We start from the raw sequence: 25,295 nt of genomic DNA on the forward strand, positions 1-25,295 counted from the left end.
AAATTTGACAAAAAGGTCATAGTATAGTATGTCGTCCAAAATTTGACAAAAATGTCATAGTATAGTATGTCTTCCAAAAAGTCACCAAATTGTCATAGTATAGTATGTCGTCCAAAATTTGACAAAAAGGTCATAGTATAGTATGTCGTCCAAAATTTGACAAAAATGTCATAGTATAGTAAGTCGTCCAAAATGTCACAAAAATGTCATAGTTTAGTAAGTCGTCCAAAATGTCACCAAAACGTCATAGCTGAGTATGTTTTCCTAAATTTGTCAAAAATGTCATAGTATAGTATGTCGTCCAAAATTTGACCAAAATGTCATAGTTTACTATGTCGTCCAAAAAGTCACCAAAATGTCATAGTTTAGTATGTCATCCAAAAAGTCACCAAAATGTCATAGTTTAGTAAGTCATCCAAAATTTGACAAAAATGCCATCGTATAGTATGTCGTTCAAAAAGTCACCAAAATGTCATAGTATAGTATGTCCTCCAAAATTTTACCAAAATGTCAGTATAGTATGTCGTCCAAAATTTGACGACATCCAAAACGTCGTCCAAAATGTGAGAAAAATGTCATTGTTAAGTATGTCGTCCAAAAAGTCACCAAAATGTCATAGTTTAATATGTCGTCCAAAAAGTCACCAAAATGTCATAGTTTAGTATGTCATCCAAAATTTGTCAAAAATGTCATAGTATAGTATGTCGTCCAAAATTTGACCAAAATGTCATAGTTTAGTATGTCATCCAAAATTTGACAAAAATGTCATAGTTTAATATGTCGTTCAAAAAGTCACCAAAATGTCATAGTATAGTATGTCGTCCAAAAAGTCACCAAATTGTCATAGTTTAGTATGGTGTCCAAAATTTGACAAAAATGTCATAGTATTTTAAGTTGTCCAAAATGTCATAGTTTAGTATGTTGCCCAAAATTTGACAAAAATGTCATAGTTTACTATGTCGTCCAAAAAGTCACCAAAATGTCATAGTTTAGTATGTCGTCCAGAAAGTCACCAAAATGTCATAGTTTAGTATGTCATCCAAAATTTGACAAAACTGTCATAGTATAGTATGTCGTTCAAAAAGTCACCAAAATGTCAAAGTTTATTATGTCGTCCAAAATGTGAGAAAAATGTCATAGTTAAGTATGTCGTCCGAAATTTGACCAAAATGTCAAAGTTTAGTATGTCGTCCAAAATGTGAGAAAAATGTCATAGTTAAGTATGTCGTCCGAAATTTGACCAAAATGTCAAAGTTTAGTATGTCGTCCAAAATGTGAGAAAAATGTCATAGTTAAGTATGTCTTCCAAAAAGTCACCAAATTGTCATAGTATAGTAAGTCGTCCAAAATGTCACAAAAATGTCATAGTTTAGTATGTCGTCCCAAAAAGTCACCAAAACGTCATAGCTTAGTATGTTTTCCTAAATTTGTCAGAAATGTCATAGTATAGTATGTCGTCCAAAATTTGACCAAAATGTCATAGTTTAGTATGTTGCCCAAAATTTGACAAAAATGTCATAGTTTACTATGTCGTCCAAAAAGTCACCAAAATGTCATAGTTTAGTATGTCGTCCAGAAAGTCACCAAAATGTCATAGTTTAGTATGTCATCCAAAATTTGACAAAACTGTCATAGTATAGTATGTCGTTCAAAAAGTCACCAAAATGTCAAAGTTTATTATGTCGTCCAAAATGTGAGAAAAATGTCATAGTTAAGTATGTCGTCCGAAATTTGACCAAAATGTCAAAGTTTAGTATGTCGTCCAAAATGTGAGAAAAATGTCATAGTTAAGTATGTCGTCCGAAATTTGACCAAAATGTCAAAGTTTAGTATGTCGTCCAAAATGTGAGAAAAATGTCATAGTTAAGTATGTCTTCCAAAAAGTCACCAAATTGTCATAGTATAGTATGTCGTCCAAAATTTGACAAAAAGGTCATAGTATAGTATGTCTTCCAAAAAGTCACCAAATTGTCATAGTATAGTATGTCGTCCAAAATTTGACAAAAAGGTCATAGTATAGTATGTCGTCCAAAATTTGACAAAAATGTCATAGTATAGTAAGTCGTCCAAAATGTCACAAAAATGTCATAGTTTAGTATGTCGTCCCAAAAAGTCACCAAAACGTCATAGCTTAGTATGTTTTCCTAAATTTGTCAAAAATGTCATAGTATAGTATGTCGTCCAAAATTTGACCAAAATGTCATAGTTTAGTATGTTGCCCAAAATTTTACAAAAATGTCATAGTTTACTATGTCGTCCAAAAAGTCACCAAAATGTCATAGTTTAGTATGTCATCCAAAAAGTCACCAAAATGTCATAGTTTAGTAAGTCATCCAAAATTTGACAAAAATGCGATCATATAGTATGTCGTTCAAAAAGTCACCAAAATGTCATAGTATAGTATGTCCTCCAAAATTTGACAAAAATGTCAGTACAGTATGTCGTCCAAAATTTGACGACATCCAAAACGTGGTCCAAAATGTGAGAAAAATGTCATCGTTAAGTATGTCGTCCAAAAAGTCACAGTTTAATATGTCGTCCAAAAAGTCACCAAAATGTCATAGTTTAGCATGGCGTCCAAAATTTGACAAAAATGTCATAGTATGTCGTCCAAAAAGTCACCAAAATGTCATAGTTAAGTATGTTGTCCAAAATTTGACAAAAATGTCATAGTTTAATATGTCGTTCAAAAAGTCACCAAAATGTCATAGTATAGTATGTCGTCCAAAAAGTCACCAAATTGTCATAGTTTAGTATGGTGTCCAAAATTTGACAAAAATGTCATAGTAAAGTATGTTGTCCAAAAAGTCTCCAAAATGTCATAGTTCAGTATGTCGTCCAAAATTTGACAAAAATGTCATAGTATTTTAAGTTGTCCAAAATGTCATAGTTTAGTATGTTGCCCAAAATTTGACAAAAATGTCATAGTTTACTATGTCGTCCAAAAAGTCACCAAAATGTCATAGTTTAGTATGTCGTCCAGAAAGTCACCAAAATGTCATAGTTTAGTATGTCATCCAAAATTTGACAAAACTGTCATAGTATAGTATGTCGTTCAAAAAGTCACCAAAATGTCATAGTTTAGTATGTTGTCCAAAATTTGTCAAAAATGTCATAGTATAGTATGTCGTCCGAAATTTGACAAAAATTTCATAGTATAGTATGTCGTCCAACATTTGACAAAAATGTCATAGTATAGTATGTCATCCAAAAAGTCACCAAAATGTCATAGTTTAGTATGTCGTCCAAAATGTCACCAAAATATCCTAGTTTAGTATGTCGTCCAAAATTTGAGAAAAATGTCATAGTATAGTATGTCATCCAAAAAGTCACCAAAATGTCATAGTTTAGTATGTCGTCCAAAATGTCACCAAAATATCCTAGTTTAGTATGTCGTCCAAAATTTGAGAAAAATGTCGTAGTATAGTATGTCATCCAAAAAGTCACCAAAATGTCATAGTTTAGTATGTCGTCCAAAATGTCACCAAAATGTCATAGTTTAGTATGTTGTCCAAAATTTGAGAAAAATGTCGTAGTTTAGTATGTCGTTCAAAATTTGACAAAAATATCATAGTTTAGTATGTTGTCCAAAATTTAAAAAAAATAGGTTTGGTCCTTCCCAGTCAAAAGTTTCAAGTTTTAAAGGTTCAATCCACCCAAAATCGGCAGCAAGAAGCAGGCACGAGAATTTTCTTGTTAATATTGTATCTCCCCTGCCAGGTAAGCATCCTCTAGACCTGTCACATTAATATGTAAAAAGTTTTTTTATTTGCCAATATGCCCTCCTAAAATGTATTCACTGAACATTTAATAACCTAGAATGTAATGTTACCCATGTCCACCAGGTGTCACTTTTGTATTTCTCTGGAAGAGCTGGGAGTCATGTCAGAGTTGGATAATTTCCTAAAGAATACTGAGCAAGTAACAATTGTTTTTTAACTTACTTATAAAAAAGCAATGATTTCCAAACAGCACAAAGACACAAGCCATTTTCTTTTTCAATTGTTAACAAGAATAGGTCAATACTGAAGCCATTTATTCAAAACTTTTCATACAGTCTGCACTACCAACAAGCATCTTGGTCAAACTATTAATGTCACCACCGAAACTCCTTCAAAATAAAACTTGTTGGATAATAAATTTGCAGCAATTCTACATCAGGAAGAACAGGGAGCATCAGATAAATAACAAACTTTTATTTTTAATTTTTCAACCTTTTTTTTTGTTGATTTTATTAAAGCACACGCATAGTTTGTCTGAATTACCACATCGATGCACCTTTTTTGCATTTGCAATTTTTGAGTCTTGTAAAATTTAGTTGCACCCTTACTATAAACCTGCCTTAATCCAAGTCTACAGCCCTAGGACTTCCTGTCTTTTGTTTCCCACACATTCCTGCAACTCATCTCTTCTCACCCAACCTGTCTTCTGTAAAGGGTTGGATGAAAAAAAGAACAACTGGAGTCTGTAAAATCTAACTGCACATACTGTAACTGCAACCAGTAACCTGCATTTACTCTCATTGTACAGATTGTTCTTGAATATACTCATCGGGCTGAATACCAGTCAGTAACAACACTCAGGATTTTTGAGTGCATAACTGAATGCAATTAATAGTAAAAAATAGTGTTTTTATTATTGATGCCATCTTGGAATCCTATGTATACATTTGTGAAGTTGCCCCAGTCTTTCTGAGTTGGAAATCCGACCTTGAGGGAGCATTCCAGTTGCAAGTCTAGGAACTTGGACATTCCTACTTCTGACTACAATGCACTGAAACCACCACAGGAGGATTTGACATGGTCGTTTTTTCAAGTTCTGCCTATTTATACAAAAGCAAAACAACCGAGTTGATAGAGTCTACATTTTTACGATCTCCACATTCTGCTGTCACATCTCTAGCGCTCTCACCAAAGTGAAGGAGTGGCACTGCAGAGTGTGTGTGTCGGTGTTTGTTTTGTGTCTTCCCTTTAGATAATTTCATGCAAAAAGAATTTGTGGTTAGGGAAAGCAAACTTTGTGACAGACAATGTGGCGGCATTGCTGCTCCCAACAAAAAGTATCTATCACACACTAAAACTAGTGAGTCTATTCAGGATTTTGTTTAAACCCAGGTAAAGGTAAATGTGCAACTATTTTTTTGCATCTTTTACTTCGCTCTCTTTTTAAATGAATTGTTTAATTTAAAGTTCTGTCCCAGGTTTTCGCAAAAAAACGCTAACGCTAACGGGCTGGAAAATGGAGCAGGTGGATTTTCCAGCCCGTTAGCCTATTAGCCTGCAGCTGCAGCCACTCAAGAAAACAAACTGCTGTAAAAACAAAACACGTCCTCTGGGAAAACACAAGCAACCCTAACCCTAATGGTGTGTTCCATTTACACCATAGGTTCAGAGTTCCGGTTGAGAAGAAGGAAAAAACACAAACTTATCTCTGGTTAGCCATTGTTAGCAAGACCAAGAGATAAACCTGAACAGGACTATGTGCATGACTGACTTATGTGAAACAAATAACACACATTCCCCGGGATCTTGTGTGTTCACTGATGCTAAAGGGGTGTAAGGGTAAGGGAACTAGAAAAAGTAAAAAAAAATTTCCAAGCCCAAACCCAATTGGCCGTTTGCAGCAGATTATGACCCATAGTTAAGTTTTTAAAATAGGTGCCCCCTAGTGGTCACAGACGCGACACAAACACACAAACTAGTGACAATCAAAGTAGTTGTTTTTCATGACTTTTTAAGTCTTTTTAACTGAGCTACAGTTCGGCACTGTTCAGTTTGATTCTTGTGTCGGACATCGCACTCATGACTCTTCCAGCAACGACACTCTCTGACCAATCAGTGGCCGGCAGTCTGGTGACGTCACATTTTTGTATCGGCTCAGCTCGCTTGGAACCTCGCCAGAGCAGCTAAAACAAGCACCAGGCACCAGGTACTATCCCTAATAGAAAAGCAAAATAAACTGTGCCCAGCCAAGTTGTACTAGAATTGAAAATGTGCCTTAACACTAATTAAGTTGAAAAATACACATGTTGTATATCTCCTCCCACACCTAGGGTTGTTTGAGTTGGAGAACGGTTTTGTTTTTACTATTGACACGAGTGGCAGCCATCTTATGTTCGTACTGATGATGAAAAACAACAGGAATACACAATTTTAAACCTTGGATTAAATAGGTTTTTGATCAGTGGGTATAACTATAAGAATGACCCATGTTATTGGCCAGCATTGCATTTGAACATAAACATTTCTACAAATAAATAAGTTGTGGTCCTGACCACAGACTGTATATAAAAAGTGGACATTTCTGATTTCAAAACAACCCCGATTGTTTTGAAATCAACAAAACAATGTTGACTAATTTGGGGCCCCTTCAGGTGATATCCTGACATTGCACTGCTCTCTGTAGTTCGACCTGGTGTCATTGCTGTGGGGCTGTATTGATTGTCAGTAGGGGACACGATTTTGACGTTATATCAGTGAAAGATTAACTTTACCTCCTTTTTGTTTGAGCTTGTCAAAAAAAAAAAGAATAGCTAAGCCACCACTGACTTACACTGTTGTGAGACAACACATGGTTATTACATAGGCCACATACAGAGGTATAACCCATAAATCTGCCCAGTCCTGAGTCTGGAATGATCTGCGCTAGCATATTCTCAATATCACTGCGTCGGTGTTGCATGAATTCAGGGAAGGGTGTGTGTCAGACTTGCAAAAACCTGTCTGAGCTTGTAATAGAATTAAAAAAACATTCACACACACACACTTAAGAGAAGAGGATCACTGAATGGGCTGGTGAGTCACTGCAGTGCACAGTATCTCATGCACAAAAGATAGAAGAGTGAGATATTGTTTAACGATGGCTCAAACATGAGCATCACACCCCTAGGTAAAAGCACACGTGTCTGGTTCTCAAGTCACGCTGCATTTTGAACATACTGTTCCACCTTTCACCATAAGCTGCAGGTATTTGTCTATGAGCCGCTTTATACTTGGATCCAAACGGACCTGTTGCACTCTCTCTGTAAGATGAAAAGTGGTTGCAGTGTGTGACACAATAAACATGTCAAACAGATGTATTGATATTGGCAGTGTTCCCACAGGTAGGAACACCCACACATGCCACATGTGTTGTGTAACGGATGTCAGTCAATAGATACCGGGGATAAATCAATGAGTCTGCAGAGAGGAATTGATTTTAATTCTTCTGGAAAGTGGAACGCTTATTGAACCTGTGTCAGTTTGCAGTATAATGGAGTGTTGCCATTAAAAACACAAAGACTCCATTCATACGCGTGTGTTGCTGTCCTGCACGTCAACAATCAGCCAACAATCTGACTGCAGCTGGTGCAAAAATAAACAACTGAAGAAACCTTCAAGCTGTTTTTAGTAGTAAGTGAATAGATAAGATGATTCCTTTTGGCATTTTGTTTGCATGTGCGTGTGCGCATGGAATTTTCCTCCCAGTCCCAAAAAACATGCAGAGGTTAACTGAACACTCTGAACTGACTGTAGGTGTGTATGTCAAAGTGAATGGTTGTTCGTGTGTTGGAGTGTGGAGTACCCCACCTTTCACCGTGTGTCAGGTGGGATCTGACGCATCACCCTGCTGACCTGCACAACAGTGAGACCTGATAGTGTGGCTCAGGTTCTCGAAACTATGAAATGAAAAAAAAAAGAAGAAGAGTTTAAGTACTTTGTCAAAACACCACAAATCTTATGCAAGAAAATTAAACAAAACACCCAGATCATGTTCTTGCTGCTGGGACAATACACAGCTATGGCTATTAGAGTCTGAATTCTATATTATCATGAGAAGTCTACATGATGTCATGTTATACTGTATATTCAAATGCAAAAAAAAAAGTTACTTTTGTTCTTGTTTTGGTGAAGTGTGTTTTTTTTTTTCTTTTAGGTACCAAACTAGCACACCCCTACAATAAAACAAATGCTTGTCATCATGAAAAAGGAGAACAAACACATGTTTAACCAGTAACAATAATTTGAGTTCCTTTCATGTTTAATGGAGCCAGGGACATGTTCAAGTGTAAGAGAAGGTCACACCCTTACTAAAAAAAGCCTCCATATCTTCCGCCGCCGACTAAAAACACATTTCTTCTGATATGTTGCTCCTCTTCCTCCTTAAAGTAAAGTAAATCTTTGATTTCTGTGTTATCTGATTTGATTACATGTGTCTTTACATGTGCATTCTGAATTCAGGGGGCTGTTATTAGAGTGTTCCAGTGGCAGTGGGAAGCCATTTGCACAAGGCTTTTTCAGTTTTGAATGGTCTGTCTCATGTTTGATCTTTACCAAAACACCACATGTCGTGTTTTGCAAACAGTGACGCTGAGAATGGGCCTATAGTCGTGCAAATATGGGGTTGATATTTTTCTCCCAGTGTGTTGAGCTTCAAATTCTGTGCATGGGTATTTTCTTGCAAAACTCAGTCATTTCATCGGTACAATGAGAAACACTGCAGAGAAAATGAATGCACATGAGTGAGACTCATTAGTAATCAGGGCGTTGCATTTTTAAGATTAAGGAGAACAAGGGTGTGCAGAATGACACAGTTTGTGTTCAGAGGTTTGCAAAGCAGCAGCTCAATTGAATTCAGCAGTTTGGAGTCATGTTACTGTTATTTGAAGTTTTCAGAATTGTGTGCATATTTTTTTCAAGGATGTCTGTGTCTAAAATGGGGGAGAACTCTAATTAACTCTTTAATAAATGCTCTGTTTAGACAGGTTTTTTCCATTACTACTGTATATCAAAACGTATATACAAAGGCTATAAGGATGTGCATTATAGAGTGTTGAGTATGTTTTTTTCAGCACATCCTGTAGGCAATCTGATTAAACTTTTTATTTTATTTTATATAAACACGCAGCAAAAATTACTCTAATTCAAAATCAGATTTAATTTGGAAATACGTCACATTTGAAAGTTCACTTGGCTCGCGACTTCTGCACTGGTATCACTAGTTAACCAAAACAATTAATTGGTACAATTAATCAAAAGTTTGACTCAACAACACATAAGAACATAAAAAAACACATCTTATAAAATCTGAAGATGTGACCTATATAGGAGTTGTGTATTATTCCAACAGCAATTTACCAAGGGTGTGGCACAGATCTGTGCCGCGTGAGAACTAAGGGTTAAACGAAATGTGGGAAAGTCTCGCAGCGTTCATCAGTTTACTGAAAACACTGCTGCCTGACGGCATAATGTGAGTCAAATCTTCTGTCACATCTTGTCTAAAAAACCTTGTTTTTTTACTGCTTATAAACCTACATAGTGAAACAGACAGTATGGGGTAATAAGATAAATGAGTTTCAACCTCACCAACGCTGCCACACCCATGCTGGGATGTGTGAGAGTAGAAAGTGAAGACTTGTTCTGTGGAGAAGGAAACATTAAAAACTGAGATTACAAGAGAAAAGTGAAGAAAAATCAAAGATATTTAATAATGCTTTATTACTGTTTTGCTGACTTTAATATTTATCCATACGTGAATAGTCGCTACTTTTGAGTAAAACTTAATGAACAGTGCTGCAGCTGTGTGTTGAGGTTGGTGTGTTTGTGTCAAAATGCTTTCACCAGAGAGACGAAAATATCCGCACTCATCTATAACTAGGGTTTGAAACTAAACAGTAACTTTGCAACATAATTTATAGCTTTTTAGCAAATGCATGAGATGAGTTTGCGACCTAAAAATTGAAACAAAATTGTATTACTCCAGGCTGGCTGTGTGCACATCATGCTCAAGTCATTTGTTCATTGAAACAGCTCTTTGTTCGATTCGACCACAGATAAACTGTATGTAATGTTACAAGAATAAAGCTACAAGCAAAAGATTTAATCAACTGGGTTAAAAAAAAAAAAGAACATCTAAATTAGTCTTCCTGAAAGAATCACTGTGGTTAGAGGAGAAGCAAAGGCAAAACAAGGAAGAACTTGTACTTGTTTGGGCTTGATGCACATGCCGATGTGCAATGCCAAGAACATGTAGGCACACCTGGAGCTTTCCAGCAGTGCTCTGCCCAGTCTTGAACAGAGCCAGGTTTCAACTGACAAATCACGAGAATCAGAGAGAAAAAAAGTGACTCAAATCCTGCAGGCTCTTGTTGCACAATGCAAAAGAGAGAGAGACCGAACCCTAACCCTAGCCCCAAACTGTGAATAACATGTAAACTGAATTACAACTAAGAAACGATTTCAAGCAAGATCATTTGGAGAGTAAAGATCAAGGTGTGTGAGAGGAAGTGAGCTGAGAGCCTGAGAGTCAAGTGAAAAAAAAAAAAACCTTAGATCACACTGATGCATTTATCAGTGTTTACCAGGCTTGTTGCCTTGGTATCACAGCCGGTTTTGCCAGTATGTCAGTCTCAGTCAGTTCAAGAATTATGGCTCAAACTCAAACACACACCACCCATATGTCATGATCTGGATTTAACTGAATAACTAACCTGAGGTAACACATGTAACAGGTGTGGCTGTCTCTTCATTCCATTTAAGGTTTGCAAGAATAAATGTAGGATTACTCCAACATTCTCCTCCTGGCTGTTGAATAAAATTGACCTAAAAGGGCGTGCGTGTGTGTGTGTGTGCGTGTGTGTCTTTTAGGTAACGCCCTCTCTATAGCTCTGCATGCCACCACCCATACTAGGTGCAGCAGCCTGGTGCAGGATATAAAGAGGACAGGGACAGAGCTCTGCATCTCAGTCCATCTCCTCTCCAGGGAAAACAGATCTAGTTTGCAGTCTGCCGAGACTACACCAGCCGTAACAATGTCAAGAATGTCTACCTATGGTACGAGTGGAAGCCTGGCCGGAGGCATGGGTGGAACCATCATGTCACGCAGGAGCCACAGTGTGTATGGAGGTTCAGGTGGTACTGGGGCTAAAATCTCCGTGGCCAGTTTTGGAGGAAGAGCAAGTGGTGGAGGCTACAGCTCTGGTGGAGGCTTCAGCTCTGGTGGAAGCTACAGCTCTGGTGGAGGCTACAGCTCTGGTGGAGGCTACGGATCTGCTGGAGGCTATGGATCTGCTGGAGGCTACGGCATGGCGGACAGCATGGACATTGGGACCAACGAGAAGGCCACCATGCAGAACCTGAACGACCGTCTGGCCACCTACCTGGAGAAGGTGCGCAGTCTGGAGAAGGCCAATGCTGAACTGGAGCTCAAGATTCGCCAGTTCCTGGAGAGCAAAACCGCTCCAAGTTCCCGTGATTACTCTGCATTTGAGGCCACCATTGCCGAACTGCAGGGAAAGGTATGTCACATGACTTCTGTCACCAGAATATTACACCGTTATTTACGTTGCAAGGCAATTATTATATGATTCAATTGTCTACAGTGTTAACTGCTCTTGTCCTACATTGAGTGAAAGACTGGCAGTGATTACGTAAGATGACACCTTGTTTTTTTGTCTCACAGATCCAGGACGCCACCAGTGTCAACGGAGGCATCTATCTGGCCATTGACAATGCAAAACTGGCAGCAGACGACTTCAGAACCAAGTATGCATCAGGATGAGAGGCAGAAAATGAAGAGAAATAAAAGCAGTGTATTGTATAGTTACAATGTATACATCAATATTAAGTGTGTGATCTGCCTCACAGGTATGAGAATGAGCTTGCCATGCGTCAATCAGTGGAGGCAGATATCGCTGGTCTGAAGAGACTATTGGATGAACTGACACTGGCCAGATCAGACCTGGAGATGCAGATTGAAGGCCTCAGGGAGGAGCTGATCTTCCTCAAGAAGAACCACGAGGAGGTGAGTTCCATACACAGAACATCTGAGTGAAAACGCATTGCAGAAATAAACCACATCCAGGTCTAAATAAACTGTTTATTCAATAGGAACTGGCAGCCATGAGAGGCCAGATGAGTGGACAGATCAACGTGGAGGTGGACGCAACGCCACAGCAAGATTTGAACGCTATTATGTCTGAAATCCGTGAGCAGTATGAGGCAGCGGCTGCCAAAAACCAGAGAGAGCTTGAAGCATGGTTCCAATCAAAGGTACGACTGGACAAAAATCTGTTACAATTAATCAACTTTGTTGATGTAGCCTAATGTATGACACTAATGTTCTCTCATGTCCACTGCAGACAGAGGTGCTGAACAAGGAGGTGGCAGCCAGTACAGAAAGTATTCAAACATCAAAGTCAGAACTCACTGAGCTCCGCCGCTCTCTACAAGGCCTGGAGATCGAGCTACAATCACAACTTAGCATGGTAAAAGAAAATCTCTACTCCTCTTTACCAATGCTTCCTTTACTTGTGTGTATTTTGTCAGGTCATTGACTGTGCCTCTTCTCCACTTGTGTTCTCCCCTCATTCCTCCTGCAGAAAGCAGCACTGGAAGGCACATTGGCAGACACAGAGAATCGGTACTCCATGCAGCTCATGGGCCTGCAGAACCAGGTGACGGGCTTGGAAGAACAGCTGATGCAGCTGCGTGGTGAAATGGAGCGCCAGAGCCAAGAGTACCAAATGCTGCTCGACATCAAGACACGACTGGAGATGGAGATTGCAGAGTACAAGAGGCTGATGGACGGCGAGGGTAGCAGGTAGGCGCAGAGAAGGTACAAAATATCTGTCTTAAAAAAAAGAAAATGATTGTATCAATGTAATGGTTTTAATGGACGCGCTTCTCTTCACTTTCACAACAGTGGAAGTTCCTCTTCTTCAAGGACCACAACAAAGGTTATGGTGGTCACAGAGGATGTGGTCAATGGAAAAGTGGTTTCCTCTACTAGGACCACCTCATAATCTGTTCCACGCAGCAAAAACAAGAAAGGCAACACCTGAAAGCCACAAACGAAACAGCAGAAACAAACACATCCTTCACATACACATGTGAATGCAATAAAATGGCTTTCATTTTGACAACTACAATTGGTTTGTGTGGGTTTTATTCCGAATAATGTGACGGTGACCGTTTCCTTGTTTTGAACTTGCTCATGTGTGACGTTACACGTTTTTAACTTGATCCTAATAAGGGTTGGTGTTGAGTGTTGGATGACTCTGAGATAAGATTATGTTGACAAACATGCGTAGAATGATAGCTTAGAAATGTTGTACCAACCACAGTATTAAGAGAGAGAAGAGAGAGTGTGAATTAAAGATAAGAACAAGCATTAAATGTTAATATATATATATATATATATATATATATATATATATATATATATATGTTATTAGACAAACCACCTTATGTGCAATAAAGCAGTTACTCTTGCAACAACATGTTAAAAGTCTGTACTGTTACCTCAAAGCAAAGAGGTCCTGGGTTTGAATCCGTTTGATTGGTATAGCCCACATTTACAATATAAAAATAGTCGTATTATTATGGACATATATAATAACAATAGTGGTACTAAATATGGAATTATGGATGTCAGTGATGGGGGTAGAAATGGGTGTCAAGCAGGTAGAACCAGCTGGAGAAGGGTTGTTTGCACTTTACTCAAGAATTATGGTCGCAAACTAAACGGTAGTAAGAGGCACAGTCAAGACTCTCTCTTTCTCTCTCTCTCTCTCTCTTTCTCTCTCTCTCTCTCTCTCTCACTCTCGCACCTACGTCACCCAAGTGTGTTGTGGGTTTTGAGAATGTCCCAGAACCTAGCGTAGCCATGACTCACAGGGACCTACAGGGGGCAATGGAGAGCACAAGGACCTTAGGGAAGACAAGTCAGTGAAAGGCATGATTAAACATGACTTTAGTGATGAATACAGTGATGAAGGGGGAGAGGAGAAGTGATGACACACTTTCTAATTTCAGTGTGTCATCACTCTAAGCCTGTGGCAGCATCACACGGAGAGTTTTTCGTGTCTGAATGGGCAGCAAACCATAATGGATGAGTCGTCGAAATCCATTAGTGACTCAGGGTGGGTACATGGTTTCCTTTTTTTTAGCTGGTATGGTTAACATTCACAAAGGCAAATCTCATAGTAAACAAATGTCACGTGTGCAGAAAAATCTGTTGCAATTGGGACATCATAGACAATCTGCATGTTAATTTTCATTTGCCTCACCACTCTGCTGATGATGTCCAGGAGGAACTGGAGCAGTGGATCCAGTGGTCCAGCAGGAGCGTAGTGGCTACCACCCCGAGGATCTCATCCACATTTCCCCAGTGAGGAGCTGAGTTAGTGCTGTTTACAGTGTCCATCCTACGGATCTGAGAGGTCCCAATTGTCCCTCCTTTGCAGGTAAGCACCCGCAACTCTCACTTTTCAATCAAAAACATTTTCTACTTCGTCTTTTTTTGTCTTTTCCAGAACTTATTGAAACATGTGTTTTTATCACATCTCAAAGTGAGAATGTGACACTTAAGTTGAAATTTCTCTAAAACTGTATACATTAAAAATGTCTGATTTGATCAATGTGCTGAACACAACTTTATCAGTCTTGTTCAAAACTAATGGAGAATTCTCTTCATACAGTTGCTTTAAGTCCAGTTATTAGGCCTTAATATGAGGATTTTCAATATTTACATGTTTTAATTTGGAACCCGGATATCGGTAGCCTTATCAATCAGCTTGATTAATTGGGTCACAGGCTTTTTACTTTAAACCCCCCCCCCCTGAAAATTCTGCATTAAATAAGATTGACCATGGACATACCTATGTCCGATAGCTTGACCGCAGTACCTTTGTGCATCTCTGGTGTTGGTATGGTAGGGTAGTAACAGAGATAACGTTTGGGATGGGCGGACATTAAACAGAAGAAATGGTATAAATGGTCCTAAACCCATACGGACACTCCAGGGTTCAGTTCCATTGGACTTAACCTTCAGGAACTCCCTGCATTCTAAGAGTGCAGCATTCTAGTTTATTAGTATTCTTACCTCTTTAAGATACAATGGTGCCTGTAGGCGAAAAGCAATATTTGCTTCTGCAAATGGATGACCATTTCACCATGGGCATTCATGTTTATTTACTCTGGAGGGGGACCTGCAAGTCAGCTCCCCCCGGCTGTACATTTGGTTAGCTTTTTTGTTTAAAAACTCACACTACACAAAGTAACAAGATATTGTTTGCAGTTCAAGGTGTGGGCTATAGTGTCAAGAGTTTTTAGTTCTTCAGTTTGCCTCTGAGATAAGTTGATGGGAAAGAGCAGAGGATATTAAAGTTTAGCTGACAAACACACAGCCTCAGCATAGCTGCTGTTGTAACTGGCACATTTGCAAATACTAAATGAAACATAATCCCTCTGGCTCTATGTAGACAACACATTTCAGCTTCACCTTATCTCTACTCACTTTATCATTGTCTACCTAACATTTTGATATCAACCAGCTTGATGCTAATTTTGTTATCATGGGCTATCATGTGTTTCTTTATAGAGTAGATTGATCAGACATATATATATATATATATTAGATACATTATAAAAACTGATTAAAGCAACTTAAAAAAACAACAACCCCTAAACATCTAGTTTTAGTTTAGACCTCTGGTCGTCTAACATCTCACATGGTGACTGTGACATACAGGTGAACTTCAGTACACAGTACTTGTTGGGTGGGGCCAGATATTTGTGCAAAACAGATTCACGATCCTTCAGTGAGGGACAAAGGTGACAGAAAATGATAGAGTTACACCACACTTGTATTTGAACTGCAAGATCTTTATTGGTTTTTGTAAAATATTCAAAAAAACCTTCACTCAATATCATCCACGTCCACATCAACAGTCTTGCTGCTCTGCACCACCCTTCCGTCCACGACTGTCTCCACCACTGTGATGACCTTTGTGACCACTGGAAAAAAACAAAGAACAAACCGTGAGTCAAGAGCGAACGTCAGACATTTGAGCCTTTGTGTTTTTTCAATAAGAAAATAAAAATATATGTGGATAAGTTCTCTTACCTTGTTTTGTGCTGTGATGAAGGGAAAAAGAAAGGAGTAAACATTAGTCTGGAACATGTACATGATACCATGAAAGGTTCTAAATTTGAGTGGAACTTTTAACTGCTGTTCCGTCCTGGGTGTCTCACCTGTCGTCCTCTCCGTCCAGCAACCTCCTGTACTCTGCGATCTCCAGCTCCAGCCGGGTCTTGAGGTCGAGCAGCATGTCATATTCCTGCTTGTTGCTGGCAATGGAAGCGTGGAGCTGGGACAGCTGAGCCTCCAGGGTGATGACAATGTCCTGGAGGCTTGCGAGCTGGGCTGCGTAGCGGGCCTGAGTCTCTGCCAGGGTGTTCTCCAGAGAGGCTTTCTGTTGGGATCAGAGGAAGCAGGTGATTAAAAACCCGAGGACGTTACACGATGCCAGTAAAAGAAAACTAGTTGTGGATAAACACATGTTTATCCACAAATATTCGCTAAATGAGGCAGTACATATTATGGATAAGCTGATTTCACAACCTGTTGAAACCTGTTTATTCAAACATAATAATGAGTGTTTACAGTCTTTTGGATATGTCAAATTCACTGTAGTCCCCTGATACTCTTGGGATGTGGAGGAAGGGTGGGAGGTTAGTTGCCTTCTACACGCTCACCATTAGATGCCACTAACTCTCACACACGGAATCTTTAACTGTAACCATGTTTACATGTTGACGTACCATGCTAATATGTGACTGAAGGTCGATCTGAAGTCTCTGGATGGTGCTCTTCAGTTCTTTGATCTCTGTGTGTGACGTCACCAGAGTCTCTGTGCTTGTGAGAACCTCCTGCTCCACCGATGCAATCTGGGCACAAAACAGCAAGTGTTACCTCACACGGGTTAAAACGATGAGTTAGTCAACTTAGAGGGGAGAACATTGTAACAGCTCACCTTGGTCTGGTACCACGATTCAAGATCTCTGCGGTTCTTGCCGATCATGCCCTCGTAGTGTTCTCTGATTTCTGACATGGCCTGGTTCAGGTCTACAGAGGGTGAAGCGTCCACAGACACGTTGACTTGGGCACCGGTTTGATTCCTCAGCAGAATCATCTCCTGCATAATTTAAAGGGGAAACAGCTTGAGCGACTGGTGTAATAACAACAAAAACAATTATTTTTATTGTTATTCTAGTAGCAGTTCCATTTTTAATGCTCTGATTGAACTATGGTTTGTAATTGTAGATCTTACTGAGTGATACTTGTTTTGTCCTCTGTTGATATGGTATCGTTTACTTATCTTTCGTTATATTGGGTCATATTATGTTTATTATGTCAACCCCTTTGAAATAGAGATGATACATCTTAAGGGATTATTCTTAATAAAAGAATTTCAAGTTGCAGTGTATGCATTCATTCCTTTGGCTTCTTTCATGTCTGTTAAATGTGTGTGTGTGTGTGTTTGTTCAGCGCTTCTTGTTATGTGTGTGATGGAAAAGCAGCAGCAGCAGCAGCAATGAGCTAATGGAAGAGGAGAAGAATAAGAGGAAGTGTGCAAAAAGAAAAGGTGCAGCTTTGTGAGAAAAGACCCGCTGTCAGACTTGTTTACACAAGCTTTAACTTGACACGGGATTTCCTCAGTGTTAGAGGTCATTTGTGTAAATGATGGCCATCTTAGGGAATGCTCACACTGAGGAGCTGTGTATTTACTTCCCTGCTGCAAAGATGAATGGTGTTGAAGTTAGACTTTGTCAACCAGTGTGGTGACATACTTAAAATTCGTGTGCATACATGTGCAAACATCCATCGCGTGGGTGTTGGCCTTTTGTGTAGTCGTACAAAACATGATAACAATTAGTCATTTACTGCTTGTAAAGCAGTTGTCAAAAACCAAATGCTCATTCTCACCTCTTCGTGGTTCCTCTTGAGCATGATGAGCTCGTCCTTCAGTCCTTCGTACTGACTCTCCAGATCCATTCTGATCAGGTTCATGTCGTCCAACAACTTCTTCAGTCCAGCAATGTCTGCCTCCACAGCCAACCTCATGGCCAGCTCGTTCTCATACCTGATGTGGGGGTGGAAAGTCACATCAGGTGAGAGAAGTTTGGGTAGGATGTGAACTGTTAGACATGAATTTACGACAATGCAAAGTTTCATTGGGGGATAACAAGGAGGAGAGTACACTCACTTCATTCTGAAATCATCAGCTGCCAGTTTTGCGTTGTCAATGTCCAGAACAGTTTTGGCATTCATTCTGGAACTGATACGAATCTGTAAGAAAGAACAACAAAGCACTTGGTAAGGAAAGTTTCAGTCAACCTCGCGTTTCATACAGTGTTCCTCTACACATCATCCTGACTGATTTGGGGAATTTAAAGAGTGAATTCCTTAAAAAATAGTTTTTCGAAGACATCAGTATGTGTGAAATTGTCATTGTCACCCAATTTTGGTCGTACATAAAACAAGTAGTGAAGTGAAGTAAATGAAGTAAAAGGCTGTGTAAACTTGAGGTACACAGCTCAATGATAAGTTGATGAGACACTACTGTAAACGAGCACTGCAGTCCTTATTTACTTCTGTGACAGCACAAAAACAGACATGGCCTACCTTCTACTCACACACCCATGCTAAACGAAAAAAATGCCAACATCGGTTTGATGAGAGCAAAATGAAACAGCACTGAAACACCACCATGTCTCCTTTTTTTTACCTTGTCCTTCAGGTCTTCAATGATGGCAAAGTATTTGGTGTAGTCGTGGGCAATGATGGTCCTGCTCTGGTACCAGTCTCTGATCTGCTTGTCCAGACGCTCGTTCTCCTTCTCCAGGGTGTGCACCTTCTCCAGGTAGGTGGCCAAGCGGTCATTCAGATTCTGCATGGTGGCCTTCTCGTTGTCTCCGACGTGCATGTCCACGCCGTCAGCCAGGTTGAAGCCTCTAGCAGATCCAAGGCCCATGGCCTGGGATGAGGAGATACGGGTGCCACGACCGCCTGCTCCACCATAGACACTCATGGTCTTCTGGCCGTAGGATCTTGAGATGAGAGACATATTGGATCTGGAGTTGATCTGCAGTTGAAAGCATGACTTTAGCCTCCTTCCTTTTATAGCTGGCAAACACAGAAAAGTGGGAAGGGCCAGAAAGGATAGTTGAATGAGAAGAATGCAACTGACATGTTCCCCCGTTCCTCTAATCACTCCATCAGTGTGGGTGTGGTGAGTACTGGGTAGGGGTACAACCGCCCATTTTTCAGGTTCAACTTGTGAGTCCACATTTTCTTTCTCTCAATAAAGGGCATTCCCCGACTACTATACAATCAACTTTTCATGGCTTAAGTCATGTAACTTAAGCCATTTGTGATAGCAGTTGGCCTTGTTTGGCAGCTTTCAGAGCAGGTTTAAAAACACACTTTCCCCCTTTTTGACCTGTGTGGTCACTGTGGAAAAAACATGCAAGGATGTAATGTTCTGTATGATCAGTGAAATTAGAATAAACACACACACGTACGCACATAGAACAGTTTGAAACGATGCATTCCTGTGGAAGAAACAACTGAGCTCACAACAGTGAGAAAAGTGGCACGTACCGGTGAGTTTTTCACCTTGGTGAAACTTGGGGCCAAAGGTTGAGGCCAAGACATTTTTAGGTTATATTTGTCTTGCCACAGATGAAAAGATCATAAACAATTATATTAGAATGACCTGTAGAATATTTCACCATCATCGTGCTTGTGTAAGTTACACAGGGAAACATTCTGAGCTATCTGTTCTGGTTTGGAGGGGAGAATTGAGAACCTGTGGAAGTATTGTCATGAAATGTGGTTTGTGATTGTTGTATAATGTGTTTTGTGTTGGACCCATCCAGTAATACATTCTTCAAGATGAATTGGACTGACTCTGATTTGCTCTTACCTCCAGTGTCATGTGTTTAATTTTCTTGTTTGTTCAATTGTGTTTTTCCTGTGTCATTGTTCATTATGTACTTTCCTCTGTCGCTCCTTTCCACCTTCTCAAACTCGTGTGGTAAACTGATCTTTTAAAACACGGCAGACACGTGAATGATCAACCAAACACAGGAATTTGTGGTATTAACAATTCAGGTACATCCACTAAACTCTTTCACAACATGTCCCTCGTGTCATACTTATGACCTCCATCTCACCACAAAACTGTAAGTTGTGTGAGAAATATCATATTGCACGATAATATCTTCAACGCACTGGACACTCGGTGAATGTGCTGGTTAAATGTGCAAACCAGTGCCTCATTATTTCTTAACTTTAATACTGAAAATATCCAAAACTGCCTTAACTGATGTTTCAGTGAATAACGCAAAGCAAACTGTATCTGATTGGACTGCAACATAGTGAATGGTTAATGTGTAGACAGGTACAAATACGATGGCTTCACTACACTGTAAATATCTAAAACTGCCTGAGGTGATGTTGAGAGAATTATGTGGGTGGACGTTGGTGAACAGGATGGCTTTAAGGTGTGTTAGTTTGTGGACAAATTGCCTCATACAGTACATTTACAAAAGCACAAAATACACATGAATTGTAAACAGTGAGATAAGGTAAAAGCATCAATAAATACAGTTTACTCAGTCAAGTCCTACTCCAGATCCTGGGGGATAAATAATTCAGATTTGCTGCTTGATAATCTAAACTTGTCTCATCACACATAGAGCGTATCAGGCCTCCACTGCAGCATCCAGGCAGACTGTGACATGGTTTCATAATCGTTTCTCGCGAGTCTCTCACAAGTATCACCTCATTAAAATGTACCAGAAAGCTTTATTAGTTTAAACATAATTATTGTGCGTCCTCCTCATCCTTGAAAAGATAATGATCCGGAATCTCTTTGAACGGCAGGCACGAGGCGGCTCAACCGCCTCTCCGCTTATGTGTCACACCGCATCACTCAGCGGCCACACTGATAAGGAGGGTGAGGTCTGAAAAAGCAATGACTGATGGTTTGTGACACTCGGAGAATGTCGCACTGTTGTTTAGTGAAAAACATAGTAAGATGGAGCAATGCATGACACCTTTTATTCCCATGACACATGAGTCTACAATTCGAAGAATCTCAGACGATTCTTCGAATTGTAGACATTTACTTTTCAGTGAGACAAACTTGAATTTTAGGTCGAGGAAAGGTGCTTCAGGTACCAGGGCAGGAAATATAACTATGTTAATGATCCATTCTTTTTAGTGTCACAGTAAGACAGAGGACTTGTTGCACAATGGCAGGGATTTATGTGTGTAGTTTTATTAGCGAGACAACCAGGAAACAGTTTGCTGTTGTAGTCAGTTTATTGTGTACTTACTTTTACTTAAGTATGTTTAATTTAAGATTATGCACCTCACAGTGTTTTAAAACACCTCTGTGACTGTTGTTAGTGTTGGTAAATAAAATGATGGCCCACAGAATTGACTATTTATGCCACCTTGCATTGCATTGTTTAAAAATGGGTTATGGTGTAGTCTGCACTAAAATGACACATTTTACCACACTAAATGTTTGTTGACATGTTCATTTTTGTCATTGCCCTTTAATTTGTCGATGGTTTAAGAACTAATTTTTGATTTATTTCCCCTCTCAAGAAAAATTTACATTTTACTCCAAGTAGATTTTCAATAAGCCGTTTTTTTACTTTTTCTTGGGTGGATTATTATACTTAAATTATTTAAGTTTATTATACTTGTTCTTTTAACCTAAAAAAAAATATTGTATTCTTTCCATCTCCGCTCACAATTATCCAAATTATCTGCCCAAAGAACAGGTCTAGGTCCAGTGTGTGAAATTATGGTGAATTTATTTTCATTTGGCAGCAGTTGAAGATAAAAAAAAAAATTATAATTACCTTTTTTTTTTCTTTCTTTAAATAAATGTACAATTGCCTGATTAAATTATTTTTCTATGAGCCTTTTTATAAAGTTCCATTGCACCTTTATTTGTACAGAGAAGATCCTTGAGATGAAACTCTCATCATGAGATCATTTGCAACAAATTTTGGCAGAATAAAAAAGAATGAAAACATACAAGCTCAAAGAAAATAATACAATTAACCACCCGCCATCATGCAGAAAACGACGTTGGAGGTGGAGCACGAATATCAATTGAATACCTTGTGTTTTCAATTGATATTCGGCCACCGTACAAGCCCTAATAAAATAAAATACAATTTGAAAACAATTAGTACTGGAAGAAGGCAGGGCGAGGGAAACATGCTAAGAGAAGCATGAAGAGTCTTTGAGCTGGTGTCTTAAATGTATTAACGGAGACCAGTCGGTGTAGTTTGAGTTTTGTTCTGGAGGTTGTTCCATTCGACAGGTTTGTAAAATGAAAAGGCACTAACTCAGTTTTTGTATGCGGGACAGACAGATTTATGTATTTCTGTGACTGTGTATGATAATGGTTTTTCACTTGTCTGTGATAGGAGGGGAGTTTATTACAAATATAGCTTCATAGATTAAAAATAGACAGTGTAACCTTTTTTTAATTTTTCAAAACAAAGCAACTTTCACCAACAAATGCTCGTACATTTTAAATTCCTAGTCAGATTAGTTTTAGGGTTTTTAGATTAGACTACAGGTTTACAACACTGTGCTTTTTACTGTATAGGATGTTTTACACATCGGTCTAATACTCTGATGTGTAACTGCTATGAGAATCTTTGACCCCCCACAGTCCTCACAGCCCCAGCAGCCTGCAGGTCATGCAGAAAACTGATCAGCATGATCGGCTTGTAGAGCAGGTTTTCTTCCACTTTACCTTAATCCTTTTAAACATTTTACAGGACAGTTTAGAAATCCTCTTTTGTTCACTGGGACACAGAGACAAAAAAGCTGCTCCTCACGCCTTCTCCGTGCTACTGCGACACGTTACAAATTTTTCCTTGTAGCTCATGCGATCAGCAACAGCCGTGGTATGTTTGCATGTGGTGAGGCATTTAAGGCGTACATGTACATTTTTCCACGACAGTCCACAAAAATAACTGCAATTTGTACGTTTTATTGCACAGAGAAAGTCAGCCGATTTGGCAAAGAGGTGAAGTGAATCAGTCCAAATGATCTGGTGCGGGAATATAAGAACCTGAGGGTGTACTGTGTCATGCTTTGTTTGTTTGTTTGTATTGACACAGATTGAATGTGCTATTGTGTGCAATATCCGCAATATTTTAACTCCATAAATGCACTTTATACAGCTGCTGCTCTTATCTATTTATTTTATCTGTCATTTACCTATATTATCATTATTTATTGCTTCCGTTTTATACAGTTTGTGTCCATGTTTTTGTATTTTATGTTTTCAGTTTTTAATATGTGCCTTGCCACTGAGAGTGTACCAGCTAAATTTCGTGGTGGAAGCACAATGACAGTAGAACTTCCTTATGTCCTTATGTCATTCATGTCAGTGCACAATACACTAAGCATACATGTTTTTATACAAAAAAGAGAGGACAAAACAAAACAAAACAATACAATACATGGAAATGTAACCAAAAAAGGCTAAATCACGTCATATTTGTTCAAGATGTGAATATAAATGACTTTTTTAAATGTTTTAAGATGTTTGTTTGTGTTTTACAGTGATACACTGGATACACAAGGGTTACACTACAAAACATGAAAAGCCAGCTTTACTTCTTTACAATGCAAATGACTTTAGATAACACTGAATATTATGCACTGTGTGGAGCAGGTGAGTCCTCCATGTGACGCTGTTTACTGAGTCTTCTTGTGTACATTCTGTGTAAAACTGGTTTTGCATATAGTGAAAATGAATAGTGATGCACTGTAAATTCCTCTTACCCTGCCGTGTCTTATCTTGATCTCATGATTTACAGCTTGCTCCATGTTGACTGGTGCATTTTTTTATTTTTTTTTGCATGTATATGTTTATGTGTATCTATGTGTTTATGTGTGTGTTCCTACTCGAGCCTCGAGGCCGGGTCATGTTTGTAAATGAGAACTGGTTCTTTAACATTTTATCTGGTAAAATACAGGTAAATGAGCAGGTGAATGAATGATGAGGACAGGTGAATGATGAGGACAGGTGAATGAATGATGTGTGTGTGACCTTTGGCCCATTTTGACTGATACATCATGTTTTTACATATTTTATTTTGTCAGCACTTTCATTTGCCTTCAAGCAAAAAACATTATTGTGTGTGTGCATGGCTAATGGGATGTAGTTGTTGTAACAACAACAACAACAACAATAATAATAAAAATACAGACTACTAATTAATATACTGTATTGTGCACCTGACATTTAAGATAATTATTTTTCAGATTATTATTATATGTATTGAGGGAGACAGTGCTGCCCTCTTCCCTCCCTATAAAGAACACTGTCTCAGAAGGACAAAGATTATTCTAAAGGAACCCTCTCACCACAGTTTCCTGTTTGACCTGTTGACCTCTGGATGCACTACAGGTTTATTAAAGCCTGGAAAACAGGTTCAGAGACAGAACCACCTTGAATTTACACATGAATTAACATCTACTGTGCATATGCTGTGCAATGTGTGTTTAAACACACATGCAAAATATATATTTTTTTTAACTTAACAGCTGCTTTAACTTAAGAGCCCATTCTTTTTTCTACTCTGTTTCTTATTTGTTTTGTTTTTTTAATCCTATTTTACTCTGTTTTTTTTTTCTTGTTGTTTGTACATGTGCACTTTTAAGGAAGTGCTCTAAATGTCTTTGTATCATGTATACAATGACAAAAAAGGAATCTTAATGCTTAAGGGATAAAGGTCAGTGTTTGTTTTGTTTTGTGTGTTTATTTTGAATTAGCAGTTAAATATCATGTTGTCCCACCATACGATGTACATTTGTATATGGCCATGGATGTGCACAGAATAGACTCCAGGTGACGCTCAAGCACAGGCTCTTTTTTACGCTCTGACCAGGTAAAGGTCCCTTTTGAAAGAAATGTTTTTCCCTAATGTTGAACTTTATTTTAAAGCTTTAAAACTTGAAAAGTTGCATTGCATTCTCGCAATAATTGTTTTTTTAAAAGTAATTTATAGAAACTTGTTGAGTAAGCCTATTAAACATCTGCATGAGTGTATGGTTCTTGAAATAAATAAATATAAAAATACATTTACTGTATGTGGTGTTTATATTGTGTGTTTTATTTAATGTATTATGTTGGTGTTACTTTGTTGTATTGTATCGTATTTTCACTTTATTTTAAGCATGTACAACTTGGTACAACACAACAGTTTCAATGTGCTATATAAATACACTTTGACCTTGACCTAATTACCTTAGATTCACCACTGTAAGTTGTTTTTTCTCAATTAATGACTATGATGGGTGTGTGCCTTTTCACTTAAACTGTGTGCATATCAATGCATTGAGCTATATTCTGAAAGTGAGTTGCAGTGAAGATGCAGGCGAGAGCTAAAGGAAATAAAAAAGCCCAAAGTTGTGTCACA

The 25,295-nt window shown here is 38.7% G+C and overlaps 2 protein-coding genes across 3 annotated transcripts; one reads left to right on the forward strand and one right to left on the reverse strand.

Moving 5' to 3' along the window:
• Window positions 1–10,712: 10,712 nt before the first annotated feature.
• On the forward strand, window positions 10,713–12,907 carry krt15 (keratin 15). Of its 2 annotated transcripts, none has more exons than XM_058640207.1 (7): window positions 10,713–11,275; window positions 11,440–11,522; window positions 11,625–11,781; window positions 11,868–12,029; window positions 12,119–12,244; window positions 12,359–12,579; window positions 12,682–12,907. In XM_058640207.1, the coding sequence occupies exons 1-7, from the start codon at window positions 10,790–10,792 to the stop codon at window positions 12,779–12,781; spliced, it is 1,335 nt and encodes a 444-aa protein (XP_058496190.1). In that variant the 5' UTR covers window positions 10,713–10,789; the 3' UTR covers window positions 12,782–12,907. The 2 variants fall into 2 exon arrangements, with proteins under 2 accessions (XP_058496190.1, XP_058496191.1); XM_058640208.1 differs by having other exon boundaries at window positions 12,359–12,594; window positions 12,682–12,835.
• Window positions 12,908–15,623: 2,716 nt separating this feature from the next.
• Window positions 15,624–18,927, reverse strand: krt98 (keratin 98). Its single transcript, XM_058640209.1, has 8 exons — window positions 18,551–18,927; window positions 18,029–18,111; window positions 17,749–17,905; window positions 16,796–16,957; window positions 16,584–16,709; window positions 16,014–16,234; window positions 15,886–15,896; window positions 15,624–15,776 (listed from the first exon to the last, which is right to left on the reverse strand). Exons 1-8 carry the CDS (start codon window positions 18,887–18,889, stop codon window positions 15,679–15,681), a joined length of 1,197 nt encoding a protein of 398 aa, XP_058496192.1. The 5' UTR covers window positions 18,890–18,927; the 3' UTR covers window positions 15,624–15,678.
• Window positions 18,928–25,295: the final 6,368 nt, after the last annotated feature.

Source organism: Solea solea, chromosome 10, assembly GCF_958295425.1.
Source record: "Solea solea chromosome 10, fSolSol10.1, whole genome shotgun sequence".
Classification (NCBI taxonomy): Eukaryota; Metazoa; Chordata; class Actinopteri; order Pleuronectiformes; family Soleidae; genus Solea; species Solea solea.